Source organism: Muscardinus avellanarius (assembly GCF_963383645.1).
Source record: "Muscardinus avellanarius genome assembly, chromosome: 10".
NCBI lineage: Eukaryota > Metazoa > Chordata > Mammalia > Rodentia > Gliridae > Muscardinus > Muscardinus avellanarius.
Genome location: NC_137796.1, coordinates 58,698,760 through 58,719,442, shown reverse-complemented (window position 1 = coordinate 58,719,442; position 20,683 = coordinate 58,698,760). Strand labels below are relative to the sequence as shown.

Sequence of the window (20,683 nt, the reverse complement as noted above, 5' to 3'; positions counted from 1 at the left end):
TCCCGCCAGCGCCGCCATTTTGTGTGAATTCCCGACCGCGGCGGGGGCCGGGAGGCCGGGGAGCCGAGGTCGGCCGTCCGCGCCCTCTCCCCCCGAGACCCTCTTTCCTTTTTTTTGAACTCCTCTCGCTCTCCCTCTCCCCCGCCCCTCGCTTGCCGCACCGCGCGCGGCCCGCGCTAATCACACCAACACCCACAGTGTCGGCGCCCGCCGGGCCGGCCCCGATGAGCGGCCCGCGCCCCTGAGCGCGTCCGCGGTGCGAGCCGCCCGGGCCGGGCCGCGCGGCCTGCGCCGAGGTGACGCCGAAACCCAGAAAATATACACCCAGCTCCGCCGGGAGCCCCCCGAGCCCGAGTGTGCCCCTCCCGCCACGCCCAAGCAGTCCTTCTTCGTGCATTAACACCCCCTCCCCCCCAAGGAACTATGGAGGCCGCGCCCGGGACCCCCCCGCCGCCGCCATCAGAGTCGCCGCCGCCGCCATCGCCGCCGCCGCCATCAACGCCTTCGTCTCCTCCGTGTTCCCCCGACGCCCGCCCGGCCACCCCGCACCTCCTCCACCACCGCCTCCCGCTCCCTGACGACAGGTCAGGCCCCCGGCCGGGCCGGGCAGCGTCCCCGGGGGGAGGAGGAGGAGGAGGAGGAGGAAGGGGGCCGCCGCCATGTTGGGCCGGGCCGCGGAGGAGGAGGAGGAGGAGGAAGGGCGGGGTCGGTGGGTGTCTCTCGCTCGCTCGCTCTTTCTCGCTTGCTTTCTCTCCCGGCCTCATGCGTGTCCCCCCCCTCGCGGCGCTCGCCCGCTCTCCCTCGCTCTCGCTCTGTCTTTTTTGGGCGCCATGCTGAGGGGAAGGTGAGGAGGCGCCCCCGGACCCCCCGCGCCCGCCCGCCCGCCCGCCCGCCCGAGGAGGGGGCGCCGGGGGGCGCTGCGGAGGCCCACGGGGGGCTCGGCCGCCCAGCGCCCGGGGCGGGCAGCCGCCGGCCCTGCGCCCGCCCGCCGCCGCCGCCGCCGCCGCCGCCGCCCGGCTCCGGGGAAGGGAGGGGGAGGGGCCCCGGACCCTTTTTGGGGATCACGAGCACCAGCCCCGCTCTAGGGGTCTCCCAGCCCCCGGCAGTATCCTTTCTCCTGGGGGAGGTGTGCCCTGCCCTACTTGGATAGATACCCGAGCGTCTTTAGGCAGACAGTGGGGATTTGTAGAGTCATTTCCCATCATGGAGGGGTCCTTTGGATGGGCTCTTTTGCACCCCCCCCCCCACCTCGGGAGGAGTTTTCTAGCTACTCCCCAGAGGGCAGGATGGAGGGGGGGGTGCATCTAGTCCTTTTGATGAAAAAGCTCCGTCTTTCGGGGAGAAGCCCTTCCCCGTGCTTCGCTTTGGAGGGAGGGGGTCCTTTGGTATTTCGTAGGTAGGTGAACATGGGAGAGGGTCCTCAGTCTCATTTTGGGGGGAAGTAAGGTTTGGGTTCCCTGCTTTAGAGGGAAGAGGAAGTTGGTCCCTTCCTTTCTCCTGGGGCTCTCTCCTCTTTCGGTCTAAAATGGGGCGCCATCTCTTCCGGGAGAGAAAAAGGAGGTTCCTTGTGCTTTGGCAGGGGATGAAGGGACAGGCCGTGTCCTCAAGTACGAAGTGGGGTCCCCCCACGCCCTTCTCTGGAGGGTGATAATCTAGCCAGCCTGAGCCTTTCTGGGCGAGGTTGGGGCCCGGTTCCCCCTCCCTGAGTAGAAGGCCTTGGGGTCCTGGACTCGCTCACCCTTTCTTGGTGGGGCCGGGGGAAGCGGTGTCTGGAGAATGGGTTTGAAAATGGAAGGTGGGTTTCAGCCGGCAGGAACGAGTCTCCGAGTGAGTGGGGGTGGGGAGGAAAGAGAACGCGCTGGACAGATGGCTGGCTGCCCTGTCGCAGCCGCGCTGGGGAGCAGCCACTGACGACCCTGCCACCCCAGACCGGGCTATCAGCCTAGGGCTTCTCCACCAGGCTCCATGGCCCCTTTCTCCCCACTCCCACCTCCCTTCTCCCTTTCTCCTTCACAGACCATACTTTGCCTTTTAAAAGAAATGCCACCCACATTCAGAGACACAAGTGCAGCAGTTTGGTGAGCTTTTACAATTTTTTTTTTTCTGTTCTAATTAAATGTATCGTCCTGGGAATTGCAGCCCTTCGCAGCCCGACTCCAGTTCAAGGAAATAAACAGATTATCAAAGGTCTGTTGGCTAAGCCCATGTTGGGCTTCCGGGGCCCCCTCTCCAGGGGCAGGTGCATTACTCAAAGGTGCTTACACGCTCTATTCGACCTCTAAGGAGTTCTCTTATGTCAGAAGTGTATGTCTTACAATGGGTTGGGATGGTAAGTAGCCTCTTTTATTGAGTAATTCAATTATCTCCCTCTTTGTCCCTTTCCTGCCTGCCTTCCTCACCTTTAGACCAGAGTGTTGCTTGAGAGAGTAAATTTCTTTGTTCAAATCAGGATTCTCACCCTGTTGAGCCCTTTTAGACTTGCACATCCTTTCAAATGTTTGATTTTTGAAATTTGACGTACACAGTTTCTCAAAAAAAGTATTACTGTAACATGACAAAAATCGATGTAAAAGGCCCGTTTGTTTTCAGACCCTTGGCATCCCTCTATCCATATCAATCCATTGCTTTGTCTCCAGCCCTCATCTCTGAGGAAAGTGGATACTTCTGACTAGTACACGTGTAGGAGACAAGCTTACTGAATTTGGTTTATGGTACTTGAATTCAAGTTAAAGTTCTTCTCCCCCCAAAAAAACAAAAGATTGTGGTTCGGGCAGATCCATTTTCCTCATTTTACTCCAATGTCTTTTATGGTGATGGACATTTAAATTGAGCAAGTCATTTGTAAAGTACTGTTTAAGCACCAAATCTGTAAACTGTGTCAAGCCCCAGTCTCAGCCTGTCTCCACTGCTCTTTGTTTGAAAGCACATGTCTGACTGTGAAAAGTTGATGCAAACGTGTTACACGCCCAGTCATGTTGGAGAGAACACTTCCAGCCCTCAGTTCCCCCATCCTTCAAGAACAAGGAAAAAACAGCCACAGAAATGACTTGCAGAACCAAACACTGCTTCTCATGTGTTTTACAAGCATACGTTTTTCTGTTAAAAGACAAAACATATTGAAGTTCCATTTTCCCTTTAGCCCACTTTTGGTCCCTGACATTGTCAGAGAAATCTATAACACATAGCCCTGATCCCTTCAAAAAGACCCTTCCCTTTTTTCTATTCTAGGAGAAACAACGTCCACTCACATTTAGAGGAAACATGTAAGCCGTAGTTCAGTTGGCCACTTGTTTACTTTTTCCTCATACTGTGTTCACAACTTAACTGCCCTACGGTGGTTGTCTTAGGCGTATAAAATCAGTTATGGGAGGAAGAAGTCTCCAAAGTGTACGGTGTCCTCAAAACAAAACAAACCAACCAAAAAAACGTCTGAAGCACAAACTGAACACACTTTCCAGTGCAAGAGGTTTTTCTGTCCTTTTAAAATTCCTTCTCTGGGGGCTAAGTGCAGCAACTGGATGTTCACTGATGACCCATCCAAGTTTTTAGGATTACTAAATTGTAGAAGAATGCTTATTTAAGTTTCCTTTTAAAGCGAAAGGTTAAGGAAATAACAATTTTATTTGTAAGTGAAAATTTTAGCATTCATTAGTTGAATTTGAAAATATTCCCCCCCCCCCAAATATTTAAAAAGCTCTCAAGGATATCCACACAAGGATTTAATTTTTGTTCTGAAAGGAATGTTATCCATCAAGTCCAAGAAGTCCCAATGATTAATTCAGACTGCATTTTGGTAATCCTTTTCAGAATGTCACAGTACTACCTTTTTTGTCCCCCTCAAACTGATGTACCAGTATTAGTTTAAAATGAAATTAATGGATGTTGCAAAAGAAAAAGGAAAGGGTGTCACTCAGAATCCCTGATTTAACAGCAATTCGTAAACACTTGTAACTTTTAAGATTTTTGTTTTTTCTAGGCAAGAGGTTTAATTTGAAAGCAAATCACAATTCCCCAGTAGAAACAAAAATAATTCTGAACATGAAAATATGGGTGTTCTAGATCTAGAACCCCTTTATATTTTATTCCTTTCAAATTAGCTCTTTACGGGGGTAAAAATGATTCCCCACAGAGCTTTCTAATTCCCAGTATGTCCTATTTCTCACATGGGGTATCCATTTGCTCTGAAGGTTAACATTTTTTGATTCTTGACAAACCAGAATTTTCTTTAAGTAGAACCACTTCTTTTAGAAAGCCACTGTTGTAGTTTTGCCTTAACCAGGAAGGCCAGTCCCAAGGGAATATTGCTTTGCACCATGGAAACAAAGGTTTCCCTGTGTTTTTACACCTGATAATGGTAGAGGTGAACATTGGCCTTTAAGTTTGTATATTTCCATCCAGTTGAATATAGGACAGCTTCATATTGGGCCTAGTGAGTAGTTCCTCATTTGATAATGCCTCTGCATTATCTCCTTCTGCTCCTTGCTCTTAGATCTTTTACCTTCTCCCTGATGGGAACAAAACGGCAATCTCACAGTTGCCTTTCACTTCTCTGCTGTTTCTGTGGCTATTAAGTCCTTAGAAACATCTCTTCATAGAGGCCAGATCCAGTTTCAGGAAATACCTCTATGGTGAAAATTGCTACTGATACTATTTCCAAGTCTCTGGATAGCTTTAAAATTATGTATTCCAGAGAACATAATTTTGGTCCTTGGGGACAGGATCTTCTGTGTCATGGTGACTGGTTCCGACCTGCTTTTGGGAGGTTGAGTGACAGCAAAAGAGCTTGAGCAAATAGCAATTGAAGCAGTTGAGTTGAGCAAGACATTTAACCTATACTTGGCAGCACAGCTACTGATAAAATAGAAGAATAAAGGAAGCTCCCATGCTTTCTGGCAGTGGGATGCAGCCAATCCGAGGACTGTAGGAACGGTCTTGTTGGAGGGAATCCTGTCTGGATAAATGGTTTGAGGCCAGTTTCATAATTAAAACCTAATACATGGAAAAGCTGCCGGTCTGGGTGGCAGGTAAAGTTCATTGGATGAGTTAAGGTAAAAATGGACTTGTCCAAGGGAAGCCAGGCTTCATGGATTTGGCTTCCCAAATTTCTTAGCCTGATCTGTGCTGCAGAGTTCTTTTGCTTTCCGTAGAAGATGCAGTCTTGACAACCTTTGTGCAATTTTTTTTTATGTTGACTTAGTAATGATGTCAGGCGAGGTAGGCCATTTTTAAATAGATGACGGCACATCACCCAGTGGGGTGATTTTTAATCAGATGGTGACAAAAATGAGGGCATGGCCTCTTGGGTGCTAGATGTAGTTGCATTGTTGGAGGAATAATTTTTGTTTTGGCACAATGCAGGATATTTGTAGGGAATGTAGTTTCTCTTGCTCTGATTAGAGTCTTGTGAATATATTTTGGCCATGTTGCAACTGTGTGAATTGGTGACTCAGCTCCCTGTTTGTCAGGCAAGTGGTGATACCTTTTTGAAACTGGAGGTGGCATCAGGAGGCGGAGAGTGTGGGCTTTGGTGCCAGCTGAGGCTGTTTAGGCCTGGCCCTCCTTGCCAGTGTACGGTGGCCGCTGAGCATAATGCCTGCCCCTCAGGGTCACTGGTCAGATGGATACGGCACGGCACCCACACAATGCCTGCATTCAGTGACTGTTCCTACTAAGGAGAAATTCTACATAGAACTCTATAGTTGGTCGTCTAAACAAAAATAAGAAGAGCATCTGTAGCTTTTTATATTTTAAGAGTATTGGGGATTGATCCCAGAGGTATTCTACCTCCAAGCTATTCCCCCAGCTCTATATTATTTTATTTGTTGAAACAGGGTTTCACAACATTGCTGAGATTGGTCTTGAACCTGCGATCCTCCTATCTCAGCCTCCCAAGTACTGAGATTACAGGTGTGTGCACCCATGCCCAGTGGTTATTATTTATTTATTTATTTATTTATTTATTATTTTTTTTATTTTTGCAGTACTGAGGATGGAGCCCAGGGGCATTCTAACTCCAAGCTACACCCCTAGCTCGATTTTTTTTTTTTCTTTGCAGATCTGGGGATAGAACCCAGAGGCATTCGACCTTGGAGCTATACCCCCTGTCATATTTTTCATTCTTTCTTTATTTTGTGGGTTTGGGGATGGAACTCAGGGGTATTTGACCTCCAAGCTACACCCCCTGCCCTATTTTTTTATTCTTTATTTTGAAACAGAGTCTCACTAAATTGCAGAGGGCCTCACTAGCTGAGACTGTCCACGAGCTGCAATCCTCCGGTCTCAGCCTCCCAAATGCTGGGATTACAAGCGTGCACCACCACGCCAGCTTTATTCTTTATTTTGGAACAGGGTTTCATTAAGTTGCAGAGGGTCTCACAAAGTAGCTGAGGCTGTCCTCACTAAGTAGCTGAGGCTGTCCACAAACTGTGATCCTCCAGTGTCAGCTTCCTGAATGCTGGGATTACAAGCGTGCAGCACCATGCCCGGCTCTGGCTCCGATTTTTTATTTTTTATTTTGAAACAGAGGCTCACTTAGTTGCAGAGGGCCTCACTAAATAGCTGAGGCTGTCCACTAACCACAGCCCTCCTATCTCAGCATCCCAAGTGCTGGAATTACAAGTGTGAGCCATCATGCCTGGCTGATTTTTTATTTTGAAACGGGGTCTTGCTAGGTTGTTGAGGCTGGCCGTGAACCTGTGATCCCCTTGTCGCTACATCCCAAGTACTAGGATTATAGGCATGTATTATCATGCCTTGCTCTGTGTTTTTCTTTTCTTTTTTTTTTTTTTTTTTTCTTTTTTGGTGCTGGGGATTGAACCTAAGGCAGTCTGCCTCTGAAGTACACCCCCAGTCCTATTTTATTTTTTTCCTTTTTTTTTTTTTTTTTTTTGTGGTACTGGGGATTGAACCCAGGGGCCTTCTACCTCTGAGCTACACCCCTAGCTCTATTTTATTTTTTTGTGGTACCAGGGATAGAACCCAGGGACATTCTACCTCCTAGCTACACCCTCAGCCTTATTTTTATTCTTTATTTTGAAACCGGGTCTCACTGAGTTGCAAAGGGCCTCACTAAGTAGCTGAGGCTGTCCGTGAACTGCTGCTATCCTCCTGTCTCAGCCTCCTGAATGATGGGATTACAAGCGTGCGCCACCACACCTGGCTCCTATTTTATTTTTTATTGGGTCTCACTATGTTGCTGAGAGCCTTAGTTACTGAGGCTGCCTTGAAGCTGTGATCCTCCTGTCTCAGACTCCCAGATACTGGGATTACAAGCGTGTGCCACCACAACCAGTTTGTGCTTTTCTTTGGAGTATGCAGGGATCCCTTCTGTTCTTCAGAACTTAGATTGGGCTAAAGTTGTTCCTGCCTTTTCCAGGCCTCACATTTCCTTCCTCTCTGACCTACCTTCTGCAGTTTCTGACCTCCTTAATGCTGTTTCTGTAACAGCTCACTAATTCCCAACTGGGAAATAGATCCTATGAAAATTAGTGGTTAGATTAGGCTCAGTGACCAGATGTCGGCAGTCTCAGGACTGGTAGAGTGTGCTCCACGGCCGTGAAGCCTATTATACCTGAATGCTGCCCACTTCCTTCATGTGGGGTTGGTCCTCAGCTGGTGAAGAAATGAGGAGAGTAATGGGCAGCTGACAAATGGGATGTGACTCTTGCATTATTTGACTTTAAATCAGTCTCCTTTGTCTTCCCAAAGGGGTGACATTGCCACTTCAGCAATGGGCAAGTCAAAGATATCTACGAGGGCCCTGCTGAGTGCTTTTCTCAGTAGCTTGATTAACTTCAGCATAAGCTGAGAAACTGAAACAGAAAGGTGATGTCCCTCATCCTGGGTCGCAGAGCTAGTGTGCTGGAGGGAGCAATGGAACCTGACAGCCCATACCCAGACTCCATCTCTGTACCTGTTACCTCGTCCTAGATGTGATACAGTAGTGTTCAAACTGCAGGGTACAGTTATTAGAGGGATATGAAGTCCACTTTTTGATTTGTCTTTACACTTGAAAAACTGCATCAGAAGAGGATAGAAAAGGCAGAATATGCTGGGCATGGTGATATATGCCTACAATCCCAGTGCTTGGGAGGCTGAGATGGAAGGATCTCAGGTTCGCGGCCAGCCCAGCTACTTAGTGAGACCTTATTTCAAAATAAGGAATAAAAACGAGGGCTGAGGGTATAGCTCTGAGGTAGAATGCCCCTTGGTTCCATTCCCAGTACAAAAAAAAAAAAGAGAGAGAGAGAGAAAAGGCAGAATACGGTGGTACATGCCTGTAATGGGAGGGTGAGATAGTAGGATCACATTTTTGAGGCCAGCCTGGGCAACTTAGTGACACCCTGTCTCTGTAAAATTAAAATGAGTAAACCAGGCATGGTGGCGCACACTTGTAATCCCAGCACTTGGGGGGCTGAGACAGGAGGATTGCATAGGTTCAAAGTCAGCCTCAGCTACTTAGTGAGATTCTCAGCAACTTAGTGAGGCCCTGTTTCCAAATTAATTATAAAATAGGGCTGGGGTGTAGCCTGAGGTAGAAAGCACCTGGGTTCCACTCCCTAGTACCACACACACAAAAAAAAATTATAACGAGTAGCCAGGCATACATCTGTTAATCCCAGTACTTGGGAGGCTAAGACAGGAGGATTGCAGATTTGAAGTTAGCCTCAGCAATTTAGTGAGACCCTATTTCAAAATAAAAATAAAATAGGGCTGGGGGTATAGCCTGGAGGTAGAAGGCCCCTGATTCCCACCCCGTACTGCAAAAAAAAAAAAAAAGAACAAAAACAAAAACTTGTGACTGATTTCAGCTGGGACAGGGGTGGCTCTCTGCCATAGCCAGTCCACTAGGCTTCTACTTATAGGTAAAATTGATGCACACGCCACCATACCCATTCGTTTCTATCCTCAGTAGCATATGGCAGAGTTGAGTTATTGGGACAGAGACCATATAGCCTGCAAAGCTAACAATATTTACTCTGTGTCCTTGACAGAAAGTTCTCTGGCCTCTGCATTTTAGTATGGTGACCATTGTTTTTGTGGTAGGAGGGGATGGAGAATACAGATATTTCATTTAAAGTTGTCTTCGAGCCGGGCGTGGTGGCGCACGCTTGTAATCCCCATGCTTGGGAGGCTGAGACAGGAGGATCGCGCAGGTTCGAAGCCAGCCTCAGCTACTTAGTGAGGCTCTCAGCAACTTAGTGAGACCCTGTTTCCAAATAAAATATAAAAAAGGTCTGGGAGTATAGCCCGGAGGTAGAAAGCCTCTGTATTCCACCCCCAGTACCACCAAAAAAAAAATAAATAAATAAAATAAAGTTGTCTTCAGAGAGGGTAGGTGGTAGTACCCCACGGCCCAGTGTGTAGCAGTCCTGCATTCCACACCTTCAGTGAACGTAGTAGCCTACGCCCAGGCTTTCAAACCTCCACATGGGATTTTCATTCATCAGAAGTGACTGGAGATGTGTTGGGGCCCAGTGTGTAAATGGATCATATCCAGCACATCCCTGCTATGGACTGACCCATGGGAGCTGGGCCCAGATGCTCAACGACCATTGCAGGTGGCTTGGATTACTGCGCTCCTCCTTTTCCTAACAGACACCTCGGCTTGGGTTTCCCAACAAGTCATGCCGCAGCGCGGGGCCCCAAAGCAGCCATAGCAGAAGCCAAACTGTGACATCAGCCAGTCGTTTCTCTGGGAAGGCCACACTATCTGCTCAGCCTGCAAATCTGTCACTTTCTAGCCAATTAGGCAGCCCTTAATAAATCAACACTCAGAAGAAGCGTGTGCCTGAGGACCCCCTCATTGGCCTCATCAGAGAGTATTTAGGTTTTTTTTGTTTGTTTTTTGCAGCTTGGGGTATGGAACCCAGAGGTATTCTACCTCCGAGCTACACCCCCAGCCCTGTTTTTTATTTTTTATTTTGAAACCGGGTCTCACTGAGTTGCAAAGGGCCTCACTAAGTAGCTGAGGCTGTCCGCGAACCGTGATCCTCCTGTCTCGTCCTCCCAAACGCTGGGATTACAAGTGTGCGCCACCACGATTGGCTATTATTGTGTTTAGTGATTCAGGTTGCTAGAGGAGCTTCATGCGAAATTCCCCATTCTCTGTGGTCAGGAAATTGAGTGAAAGGGTGTGAGTAGCTGCGGCTGAGGCTGTGACACTTGTGGAATGTCACAGCACCAGGTACTTCAGGCTGTACCTGGCCCAGTGCTGGGCCCTTGGAAGCCTGGGGTGACTGAGCCTCTTTGTCTGCCCTAAGAAGGCCACAGGCAATTGGAAATTATTAGTTGTATACAGATAATTGCAGCTCTTTGTGAGAAATGCTTTAGTGGTGTCTGAACAAGAAATTCCAAGATTCCTCAGCCCTAGTCTTTGTTTTAGAGAGAAAGAGTAATACTTTGTCTTGGTTAGCTGTATGTCACATAGAACCAAATCGATTCCCCTAAAAATGTCTTTGTTCATAAGCTAAATAATTAGCTTTTTTCCTCTGGAGTAATAGAAATTGGGCCACCTTGGATGTGAGCCACCATCTTTACACCATCTGAAGCTGGGTTGGCGTGAGAATGTGGGTAGAAAACTCTTTATTGCTGAGAAGCAAATTCCAGAGTTCATCTGGCAGCAGAAACTTAGATCTAAGAGGCTCATTTGCTCATGAACACAAGCTGTTCAGAGCCCCGTTGGGGGGACAGAATGGTTTCCTAGGCAGAGCAAATGGCAGCTTTGTCTCCGTGAGGTTCCTTTATCAGCCTGGGTATTTTCTTGGTCACCTGGTTTGAGGCTTGTTTCAAGAAGGTCTGTGTGCGTGGGTAAACTCCAGTGTGGGTGCCACACACTGTGGGTAAAGGCATTTCATTTTCTGTTAAGATATTTTGGGATTTTCCCTCTTGTAGATCTGCATTGGTTTCTGTCTTGGAATGAGTCCTGTTTGTTTTTCCACTAGGATTCCTTAGATTTTTCTTTGTAGTACTACTTTTTTTTTTTTTTTTTTTTTTTTTTCGGGTCTGGGGATGGAACCTGGGGGCATTCGACCTCTGAGCTACACCCCCTGCCCTAGTTTTTATTCTTTAATTTGAAACTGGGTCTCACTAAGTTGCGGAGGGCCTCACTAAGTAGCTGAGGCTGTCCACGAACCACAATCCTCCGGTTTCAGCCTCCTGAAAGCTGGGATTACATGTCTGCGCCACCACCCCTGGCTTTCTTTGTACTTCCTAGTTTCTAAACCAGATATCCTTGGTTATTATTTTTTAACATTTCACTGAGAAAAAATTTATATTTTTGCCACTAGGGATGGAACCAAGAGGCATTCGCCTTCCAAGCTACACCCCAAGTCTGATTTTATTTCTTATTTGGAAACAGGATCTCACTAGGTTGCTGAGAGCCTAAGTTGCCAAGGCTGGCTTTGAACCTGAGATCCTCCTGACTCAGCCTCCCAAGTACTAGGATTACAAGTGTGTGCCCTGCTTCTTTTTCTCTTTCTTTCTTTCTTTCTTTCTTTCTTTCTTCCTTCCTTCCTTCCTTTCTTTCTTTCTTCTTTCTTATTTTTTTTTGTGGTACTGGGGATGGAACCCAGGGGTATTGTACCTCCAAGCTCCACCCTAGCCCTATTTTTCTTTATTCTGAAACAGGGTCTCACTGAGTTGCAAAGGGTCTTAAGTAGCTGAGGCTGACCGTGAACTACAATCCTGTCTCAGCCTCCTAAATGCTGGGATTACAAGCATATGCCACCAAGTTGGCCTGTCTTTTATTTTTTTGTGGTACTGGGGTTGGAACCCAGGGACATCGTACCTCTGAGCTACACCCCCAGCCCTATTTTTTAGTCTTTTTATTCTTGAAACAGGGTCCTACTGAGTTTTGAAGGGCCTCACTAAGTAGCTGAGGCTGTCCGTGAATCACAATGCTGTGGCCTCAGCCTCCTGAATGCTGGGATTACAAGTATTCTTTTTTTTTTTTTTAATGCTGAAGATTTAAAGAAGTCTATTAAAAGATAGAAATACAGAGGATAGGTACAGCTCCATACCAGACTGGCATGGAGGGATGACTTGAATGAGTACACCCAGCATTCATCTTTTGATTAATAGCTTTTTTGTGTGTGGCATTATGGATTGAAATAGGGCATTCTACTTCTGAGCTACACCCCCAGACCCCCCCCCCTTTTTTTTTTTTTTTTTTTTAGTTTGAAAGTGGGTCTTGCTCAGTTGAGGAAAATCTCACTATTTGTTGAGGCTGTCCGCGAACCTGTAATCTTTCCGTCTCTTCCTCCCAAGTGTGTACCATCTCAATTGGCTTTGACTAATAGTTTTTTTTTTTTTTTTTTTTTTTTTAGTACTGGGAATGGAACCCAGGGGCATTGTACCTCTGAGCTACACCCCCAGCCCTATTTTTTTTAGTTTTTTATTCTTTATTTTGAAACAGGGTCTCACTGAGTTGCAAAGGGTCTAAGTAGCTGAAGCTGTCTGTGAACCTCAATCCTCTATTTCAGCCTCCCAAGTACTGGGATTACAAGTGTGCGCCACCATGCTTGGCTTCCCAGCCCTATTTTTGAAATGGGATCTAAGTTGCAGAGACCCTCACTAAGTTGCTGAGGCTTCCCATGAACCTATGATCCTCCTGTTTCACCCTCCCAAGTACTGGGATTACAAGCATGCACCACCATGGCTGGCTTAAGGACTTTTAAATGGCCAGAAAACTACCGTCATTACTAACAAAATTAATAATAAACAGTAATAAGCAGTAAATCTCTAAAATACCAGTCCAGGTTCAAATTGCTCCAGTTTCTCCTGTGTCACACCTGTTGGTAGATGCTCTGGATTGGGGTGCTGGCAGTTGAGCCTCTCTTTTTTCCTGATTGGTTTGTGCCTGCTGCTCAGCCTGGGTGCTGCGATATGGCCACGTTACCATGGAAATAGTGTGACATCACAAAGCAGGTTATGACCACACCTCAGAATACTGAGGGGCAGGGAGACACAGAGCCCATTTGCTCTTGGTTTCTGGTTGATGACCTAGGTAGTAAGGACACTGAAAAACATGTGCAAGACCCAGAGGTTTATTTTGAGAATTTCCTGGCTCTGAAAAGCCCTCAGTGAGGTTCTCTCAAGGCTGCTCCAACACTTCATAAGTCAAGGGAAGGTTGTGGGGACCTTTCTTAGGGACAAAGCTCTGAGCTGATGTAAGGGAAAGGCCTGTGCCTTCACTCCTCATGAACGACTGCCTTGCAGGGTCAGGCTGGGATCCTAGACTTCTGCACTTAGGGTGATCGTTAATCATTTGAAGAGGTGGAGCGTCCTTGTAATTTCTGAAAATTTGTCCCTAGTTAATGGGTCAATCAGGGCCTACCCAGGCAATTTATTGAAAGTCTGGGCAGTTAATGGTCATAACCCTGACCTTCACATTAACCTGGCCGCCTCATGATCTTCAGGTAACGGCCACTGCTCCCATGAGTTTCCATCCTTGCTTTTTTGCTTCCTTCTTCCCCTGTAAACCAGGTAGAGCCACAGGCCCCCTGGCCCCTTCCAACTCTGCCCAACCCTGCCTCATGCTCCCCTTCTGCTGGGTTTCAGCTCTCCCGGTCTTCTCTTTATCAGCCTCTCAGTTGCTTTCTGGTACCATGTAGATTAGAGCTGAGGAAGGGGCAATGTTGATTTTGTCCATTTTGTTGGCATGATTGGTTGGGAGAGGACAGTCATGGACAGTGGGGTCAAGTAGAATGAGCTTAATTGGCCAGCATTGTTTCCCAGGAGGAGGTGGCTGTCGCCTCCCCATAGAGAGCCGGCTTCCCATTTGGCATGCCAGCCCACATAGGGTTAACCATTTTGAGGAATACATACTGGATTTATTTAATACTTTTTTTGGTATTGGAGATTGTGCCCAGGGTTATTTTATTTTGTGAAACTGGGAATTGAACTCAGGTTCATTCTACCTCCGAGCTTATACCCCCAGCCCTATTTTTTAGTCTTTTATTTTTTGAAATGGGGTCTCACTGAGTTGTGAAATGCCTCGCTAAGTAGCTGAGGCTGTCCGTCAACCAAGATCAGATCTCCTCCTCCCAAATGCAGGGATTACATGAGCGTGTGCCACCATGCCTGGCCACCACCAGCCCGATTTTTCATTCTTTATTTTGAAACGTGGTCTTACTAAGTTGCAGAGGGCCTTACTATTTAGCTGAGGATAGCCATGCACCTGCAATTCTCCTGTCTCGGCTCCCAAGTACTGTAATTACAAGTGTGTGCCACTACACACAGCTTTTTTTTTTCTGGGTGTTGAACTCAAGGGCATTGTACCTCTTGCCATATTTTATTTTATTTTGTAACAGGGTCTCACTAAATAGCTGAGGCTGGCCACAAGAACCCAGGGTTATTTTACCACTGAGCTACATCCCTAGCCCTTTTTGTTTTTTTTGGTACTGGGGATAGAACCCAGGGGCATTCTACCTCCGAGCAACACCTCCAGCCCTATATTTTATTCTTTATTTTGACACTGTCTCACTGAGTACCAAAAGGGCCTCACTAAGTAGATGAGGCTGGCTTCAACTGCACAGTCCTCCTGTTTCAGCCTTCCAAATGCTGGGATTACAAGCATGCCCCACCATGCCTGGTTGTTATATTTTAAATTTGAAACAGGGTGTTATTAAGTTGCTGGGGACCTTGCTAAGTTGTTGATACTGGCCTCAAACTTGTGATTCTCTTATCTCAGTTCCCCTATTACTGGGATTATAGGCATAGACCACCACAGACCACCACACCCAGCTCTTATTTTTTGAGACAGGGTCTTGCTATGTTGCCTCTGCCAGCCCTAGACATGTGGTCTTCCTGTCTCAGCCTCCCAAGTAACTGGAATTAGAATTGTATGCCAATATACCCAGCATGCTAACTGGTTCTTAAAACCAGTACCTAATATTTATCCGGTACTTACTCTGTCCTTGCCCCCTACATTAAGCATTAAGGTCTTTCTCTACTGATGTTATCTCACTTTATTCTCATACTCCTGGAGGGAGGGTGTTGTTATCTGTGTGTGTGTGTGTGTGTGTGTGTGTGTGTGTGTGTGTGTGTGTGTAAGAGAGAGAGAGAGAGAGAGAGAGAGAGAGAGAGAGAGAGAGAGAGAGAAAGAGAGAGATAGATAGATATTGGAGATTGAACCCAGGGGGATTCTATCTGTGATATACCCCTATACCCCAGCCCTATTTATTTATTTATTTATTTACTATTACTGGGGTGGAACCCTAGCTACACCATAGTCCTATTTTATTATTTGTTTTAAAACAAGGTCTCACTAGGTTAATGAAAATCTCACTATATGCCAAGGTTGTCCTCAAACCTGTGATCCTCCTGTCTCAGCCTCCCAAGTACCTGAAATAACAGGTGTGTGCCACCATGCTTCACCTTATTTTTTGTTTTGAAACAAAGTCTCACTAGGTTGCTGAGAATCTCAGCTGTGTTGCTGAGGCTGTCCTTGAACCTTCGGCCATCTTGTCTCAGCCTTTCAAGTACTGGCATTACAGGCATGCACCTCTCTGCCTGGCTGTTACACTATTCTTTAGATGAGAAAACCAAAGCTTAAGTTACATATCAAGAGCACATGGTGGGGAAGAGGCAGAGAGATGGCCGGTTCTTTGTAGGAAGAAGCATGTTGTCTCATCTGCCAGCCTGCTTTGGAACATGAGATCTCTTTTCCAAGGATCATTTTTGCCAGGCCCATGTTATGTGATGAACCCTGCCTGGGCTCTGTGGAGTTGGCTCTGTAGGTATTGCTTAAACTAGGCATCTAGCTCTATTTTTTTACCCAAGAGGACCAGCAGCCAGCTCTGAAAATGGAAACGTGGCTGCCCTGGAAACTTTGTCCAGAAGGTTCAAAGCAAAGCTGCCTTCCTCTCAGGGAGTTGTTGGCTTCTCCTGGGGGCCAGTTCCAAGAGTCTCTCAGTGTGGCTTGGTTTCTGGTCCCTGATGGCTTGGGCAGTTGACTCAGCTGGAGACATGCAGGGGTGCTGCCAGTCCAGGCCTGGGACTAAGGCAGTCTCCACACAGGCCGGTGCAGCAGGGTTTTCTTCTGGAGGCTGGTCTCAAGAGGGTTTGGCAGCTCTATATTGAAATGATTAACGCAATGGGGCTTCCCCCACTTTTCTTGGGGGATTTATGTCACAGTCTATTAAGCGTGCTCCCTCGGTATTTAATCCCACTCTGGCAGGGATTTTGCTGGCAGCCTGTTAAGTGGCACTGCTTAAACCTGGTTGCCGATTTGTGAAGACTGCCTTTGTGCAATTATATGGCTGGGCCTCAGGGTTTCTCCTCCTCTCCCAGTCAGCTCTGTTTCCTTTCTTTCAGTTGAGCAATCTGAAGGAAATAGTCATTAATATTTATACAGGCCATTTAGCTGGGAGGGCATCTCTTGGTGTAACCTGCGGAGGTTAGCTTAGGGCTCTGGGGTTTGAGGGCATGTCATAGCTGGATGGCACTGAGGATATATAGCAACACATCCAGTGTCCTTGTTCCATTACTCCTTCATAAATCACCAGTGACTTTTTATTTATTTATTTATTTGGTACTGAGGAGGGAGGGAACTCCAGCATTCTACCTCCAAGCTATACCCTAGCCTTTTTTACTTTTTTTTTTTTTTTTTTTTTTTTTTTTTGGTGGTACTGGGGTTCCTGGAAGCCCTTCTTCCTCCGGGCTACACTCCCAGACCTATTTTATACTTTTTTTTTTTTTTTTTGGAAACAGGGTCTCTTAAGCCAGCGTGCGCGGCTGGCTTCGAACCTGTGTGATCCTCCTGTCTGTGCCTCCAAAGCGCGGGGATTACAAGCGTGCGCCACCACGCCCGGTCTTGCTAAGTTGCTGCAGGTCTCACTAAATTGCCGAGGCTGGCCTCAAGATCCTCCTGTCCTAGCCTCCCAAGAACTGGGATTATAGGTGTGGACCACCATGACTGGCTCACCAGTGAATTTCTGTTTCTGTTTTTTTTTTTTTTCTTCTGGGTATGGGGATGGAACCCAGGGGCATTTGACCTCTGAGCTACACCCCCTGCCCTAATTTTTATTCTTTATTTTGAAACAGGGTCTCACTGAGTTGCAGAGGGCCTCACTAAGTAGCTGAGGCTGTCCGCGAACCACGATCCTCCGGTCTCAGCCTCCTGAATGCTGGGATTACAAGCGTGCACCACCACGCCCGGCTCTGCTTTTTATTTATTTATTTTTTTTAGGTATCAGGAATGGAACCAGGGGCATTGTACTTCTGAGCTAAACTCCCAGCTCTATTTTTTAGTCTTTATTTTTGAAACAGGGTCTCGCTGAGTTATGAAGTACCTAGCTGTTGGCATGCTGGAATTACAAGCATGTTTTAAATTTCTGTTTATTTTTCAGCTTCTCTTAGCTCTAGGTATATAAAATTTCAAATTTCTATTACCTGCTTTGTGAAAAGTTGCACAGTTGGTTCCCATTCTGCCAGATGCAACTAGGTCTATTAGAGTAGGAAAAAAAAAAAAAAAAAAGAATAGGTAGCATGTCTGTGGAGAATCCTTTAGCTAAAGCCTTGTAGGGTGGATCTGAATTCTGCACTCTACCTTGGTAAGACCTTTGGAATGAAAAGGCTTTCTTCCAGAATCGTTCTGGATAATGGTTTAGGACTCTCTAGTTTCCTGGATGCCCCCCCCCCAAGTCAGGTTTATAACGTCCCTCGCCTTTGCCCTGGCCCGCCGTGGCCTGGGGATGGTGGAGCCTGCAGCTAGGCCCTCTGTGTCATGGAGCTTGCTTGTGGACTCTGTCTTGTCACTTGTATCTTTCTTCTACAAGGGAAATGCAAGATAAGAGGTATCTGTGGAGCCTGAGAGCAGTCATGCCCCCTCAGCTTTTCCCTTTCCATACGGCTTTTCCTGTGCTGGGTGGATAGGGGTACTTCTTGGCTTTCCTTCCTCGAGTTTCTCAGAGGTGTGGCCCTGGCCCGCCCGCGGTATTCCCATCAGGGACACGCCAGTTGGGTTTTCTCCAGTCCCCACCTCCCAGTAAGTACATAGCAGGGAGTTTGCCTTGTCACCGAGTCACGGCTTCTCCCGCAGGATAAAACCAGTTTTCCCAGTCAGGAAAAACAAAGCATCGGGTGGTGCTTTGTTTATTCTTCCCTTTTGTGGTGGTGGGGTAGAGCCCAGGGTCTCACCCAGGCCGCAAGCTCTGTACCACCTAGTGACGCTCCCAGGCTGAGGTGAAGCGATCCTGGCTGGTTTTGCAACTGTGCTGGAAGGAAGGCGCCTCATTCGTTAGGAATGCCACCCTTTCCCCGCCCCGAGTTTGCTTAGCGTCTTGATGGGGTAGCCAGGGACAACCTGCATTTTGAGGAGGAAGCAACATGAGGTGCACATCATCACCTGTCAGTGTCGTTTGCTTTGGAACACAAGACAGAGTTTTGTGTCCTGCAGTCTGTTTGGAAAGCTGCCCTCCATCTTTGCCTCTAGGATCTGTTGGGCTGGGCTGCTTGGGTGTTAAGCCAGACTTGCCCACTTTGAGTTGAGCGTGAGATTAATAGAAAATTCCCTCCTGACGGGTTCCTTGGTGTTTGGGGAACAGCCCCAGGGTGGACAAAGGGAGTATCTTGAGTGGAAGGGCTGTGGAAGGGTCCTCAAGAAGTTGTGGTTTGTTGCTTCCCCAAGAAAGAAACTGTGGCTTTGGGCTGGGCTCACCTAATAGGCCCCCAATGCCTTTCTGCTCAGAGCCTCTGCTGAGAGAGATTTGTTTTCTTTTGGGTCCAGTTCCCTCCTTCCCCCTTGCCACCCATCATGGTGCTAGGGATTGAATTCAAGGACATTCTATCTCTGAGTCCAGCCCTATTTTAGTTTTTATTTTATTTCTTAAATTTTTTAAAATTTTTTGTATTAGGGATTGAACCCATGGGCATTACCTCCAAGCCATGCCCCTAACCCCATTTTTTTTTTCAGTACTAGGAATGGAACCCAGGGCATTCAATTACCTCCAAGCTATATCCCCAGCCCTATTCTTTATACTGAAACAGGATCTCATTGAATTGCAAAGGGCCTCACTAAGTAGCCAAGGCTGTCTGTGAACCGCCATCTTCCTGTCTCAGCCTCTCAAATGCTGGGATTAAAAGCATGCGCCATCACACCAGGCATTTATTCTTTATTTTGAAACAGAGTCTCACTAAGTTGCAGAGGGCTTCACTAAATTGCTGAGGCTGGCTGTGAACCTGCAATTCTCATGTCTCAACACTTGGGATCACAAGTGTGTGCCACCACATCTGGTTTAAATTTTTAAATTTTATTTTTTCTTTACCAGCTTCTGTACTTGTGAGAACTGTGTCTGTGGGTTTGGCCTGAACACTGTTCTTCTCCTACCTGTTTCCTCCTTGACCCTATCTCTTCTTCACCCCCTCCCTGCTTGTACATATTTAGATGGCAAGTGTCCTGCTGGCAGGGACTGTCATATTTGGGGAGCCTTTTTAAAGTACTGGGCATTGGGATGACATATGGATGACATATGGGAGTCGACAAGGCCAGGAGAACTATAGGAGGGGAGCCAGTAGGGCTTTCTGGGAGTGAGATGAGTCAGAAGGGAGAGAAAGCAGGGTCAGCCATCAAGTGAGGACCTCAGCTGGGGCCTGGGGCCTGGGCCTGTCCCTCCTCCTATAGCTGCTCAGTGTCCCTGTCAGTCTGTGACCCCCAGCCCAGTAGTGTAGGGCCGATGGGGTTAGGTTCAGCCCGGAGACCCAGGGCCCAGAGCCTCCGCAGCAGTGGCTGTGGGCTTTCTTTTTCTTTTTCTTTTTCTTTTTTTTTTTTGGTGGTACTGGGGTTTCTGGAAGCCCTTCTACCTCTGGGCTACACTCCCAGACCTATTTTTACATTTGTATTTGGAAACAGGGTATCCTAAGCCAGCGTGTGCTGGCTTCGAACCTGCGCGATCCTCCTGTCTCTGCCTCCCAAGCGCGGGGATTACAAGCGTGCGCCACCACGCCCGGCTGGCTGTGGGCTTTTATAGCGCACATCCGTGTTCTGGGGCCCGCCTGGAAGCTAAGGGTTGCCCTGGTTTAGCATCATGGCCCTCTGGCCCTTGTCTGCGTTCACCACTGATGACCCTGGTGGAGCTGATGCTCAGTGGGCTGGGCAGCTCCAGGGGCCCTGGGCCACTGGGTCACTTTGCTCTGGGAGGGTGGCAGTTGGGGTTCCCAGGAGTGGATGATTCTGTGGTCGAGTGTGTTTTGGAAATGCTCCAGGGTAGAGCTGGATGGGTGCTGGACAGCAGGCTTCTGGGAGGCCTCTGACAGCACTCAGGGTGGGTCTTTGCTTGACTTATGGGACCACAGAAGCTGCTACTTTTCTTTTTAGAACACTCACTCTCTGGGGAATTGCAGTGCAGACTTGTTCCTCTTAGTAGTAGTATCTTTTCTTTTCCAGCGCTGGGGATTGAATTTAGGGGCACATGCTACGCTAAGGCTCTCTCCCTCAGCCACATCCTGATTCACTAGTGGCTGTATTATTAAATTCTAGCGATTCTTCACCTACACCTCTCCCAGCCATGGCAGATTCCTGAGCACAATCTCTTCTGGGAGAGGATGAGGGTTGACCTCTACGCCCTCCCAGGGCCTGACTTGGGTTCCCTGTTCCTGCCCACCACACTCAGGCCCTCCGCTCTTCTCAGCCTGTGAGCAGCCCTGAGTCTTTGGTGTTGGCTCCCAACCCCCCCCTTTTTTT

The 20,683-nt window shown here is 47.8% G+C and overlaps 1 protein-coding gene across 3 annotated transcripts in view; it reads left to right on the top strand.

The window, feature by feature from the left end:
• Positions 1-423: 423 nt before the first annotated feature.
• ZC3H4 (zinc finger CCCH-type containing 4) overlaps positions 424-20,683 on the top strand; it is a gene marked incomplete at both ends in the record, with an annotated part of 48,955 nt that continues 28,695 nt past the window's right edge. For 2 of the 3 annotated variants that reach the window (XM_080704269.1, XM_080704268.1), the window contains one exon: positions 424-584. In XM_080704269.1, the coding sequence (XP_080560395.1) occupies positions 424-584 (161 nt within the window). Of the gene's footprint in view, positions 585-2,040; positions 2,079-20,683 lie in introns of those variants that run through there. The other variant, XM_080704270.1, reaches the window with a different exon arrangement.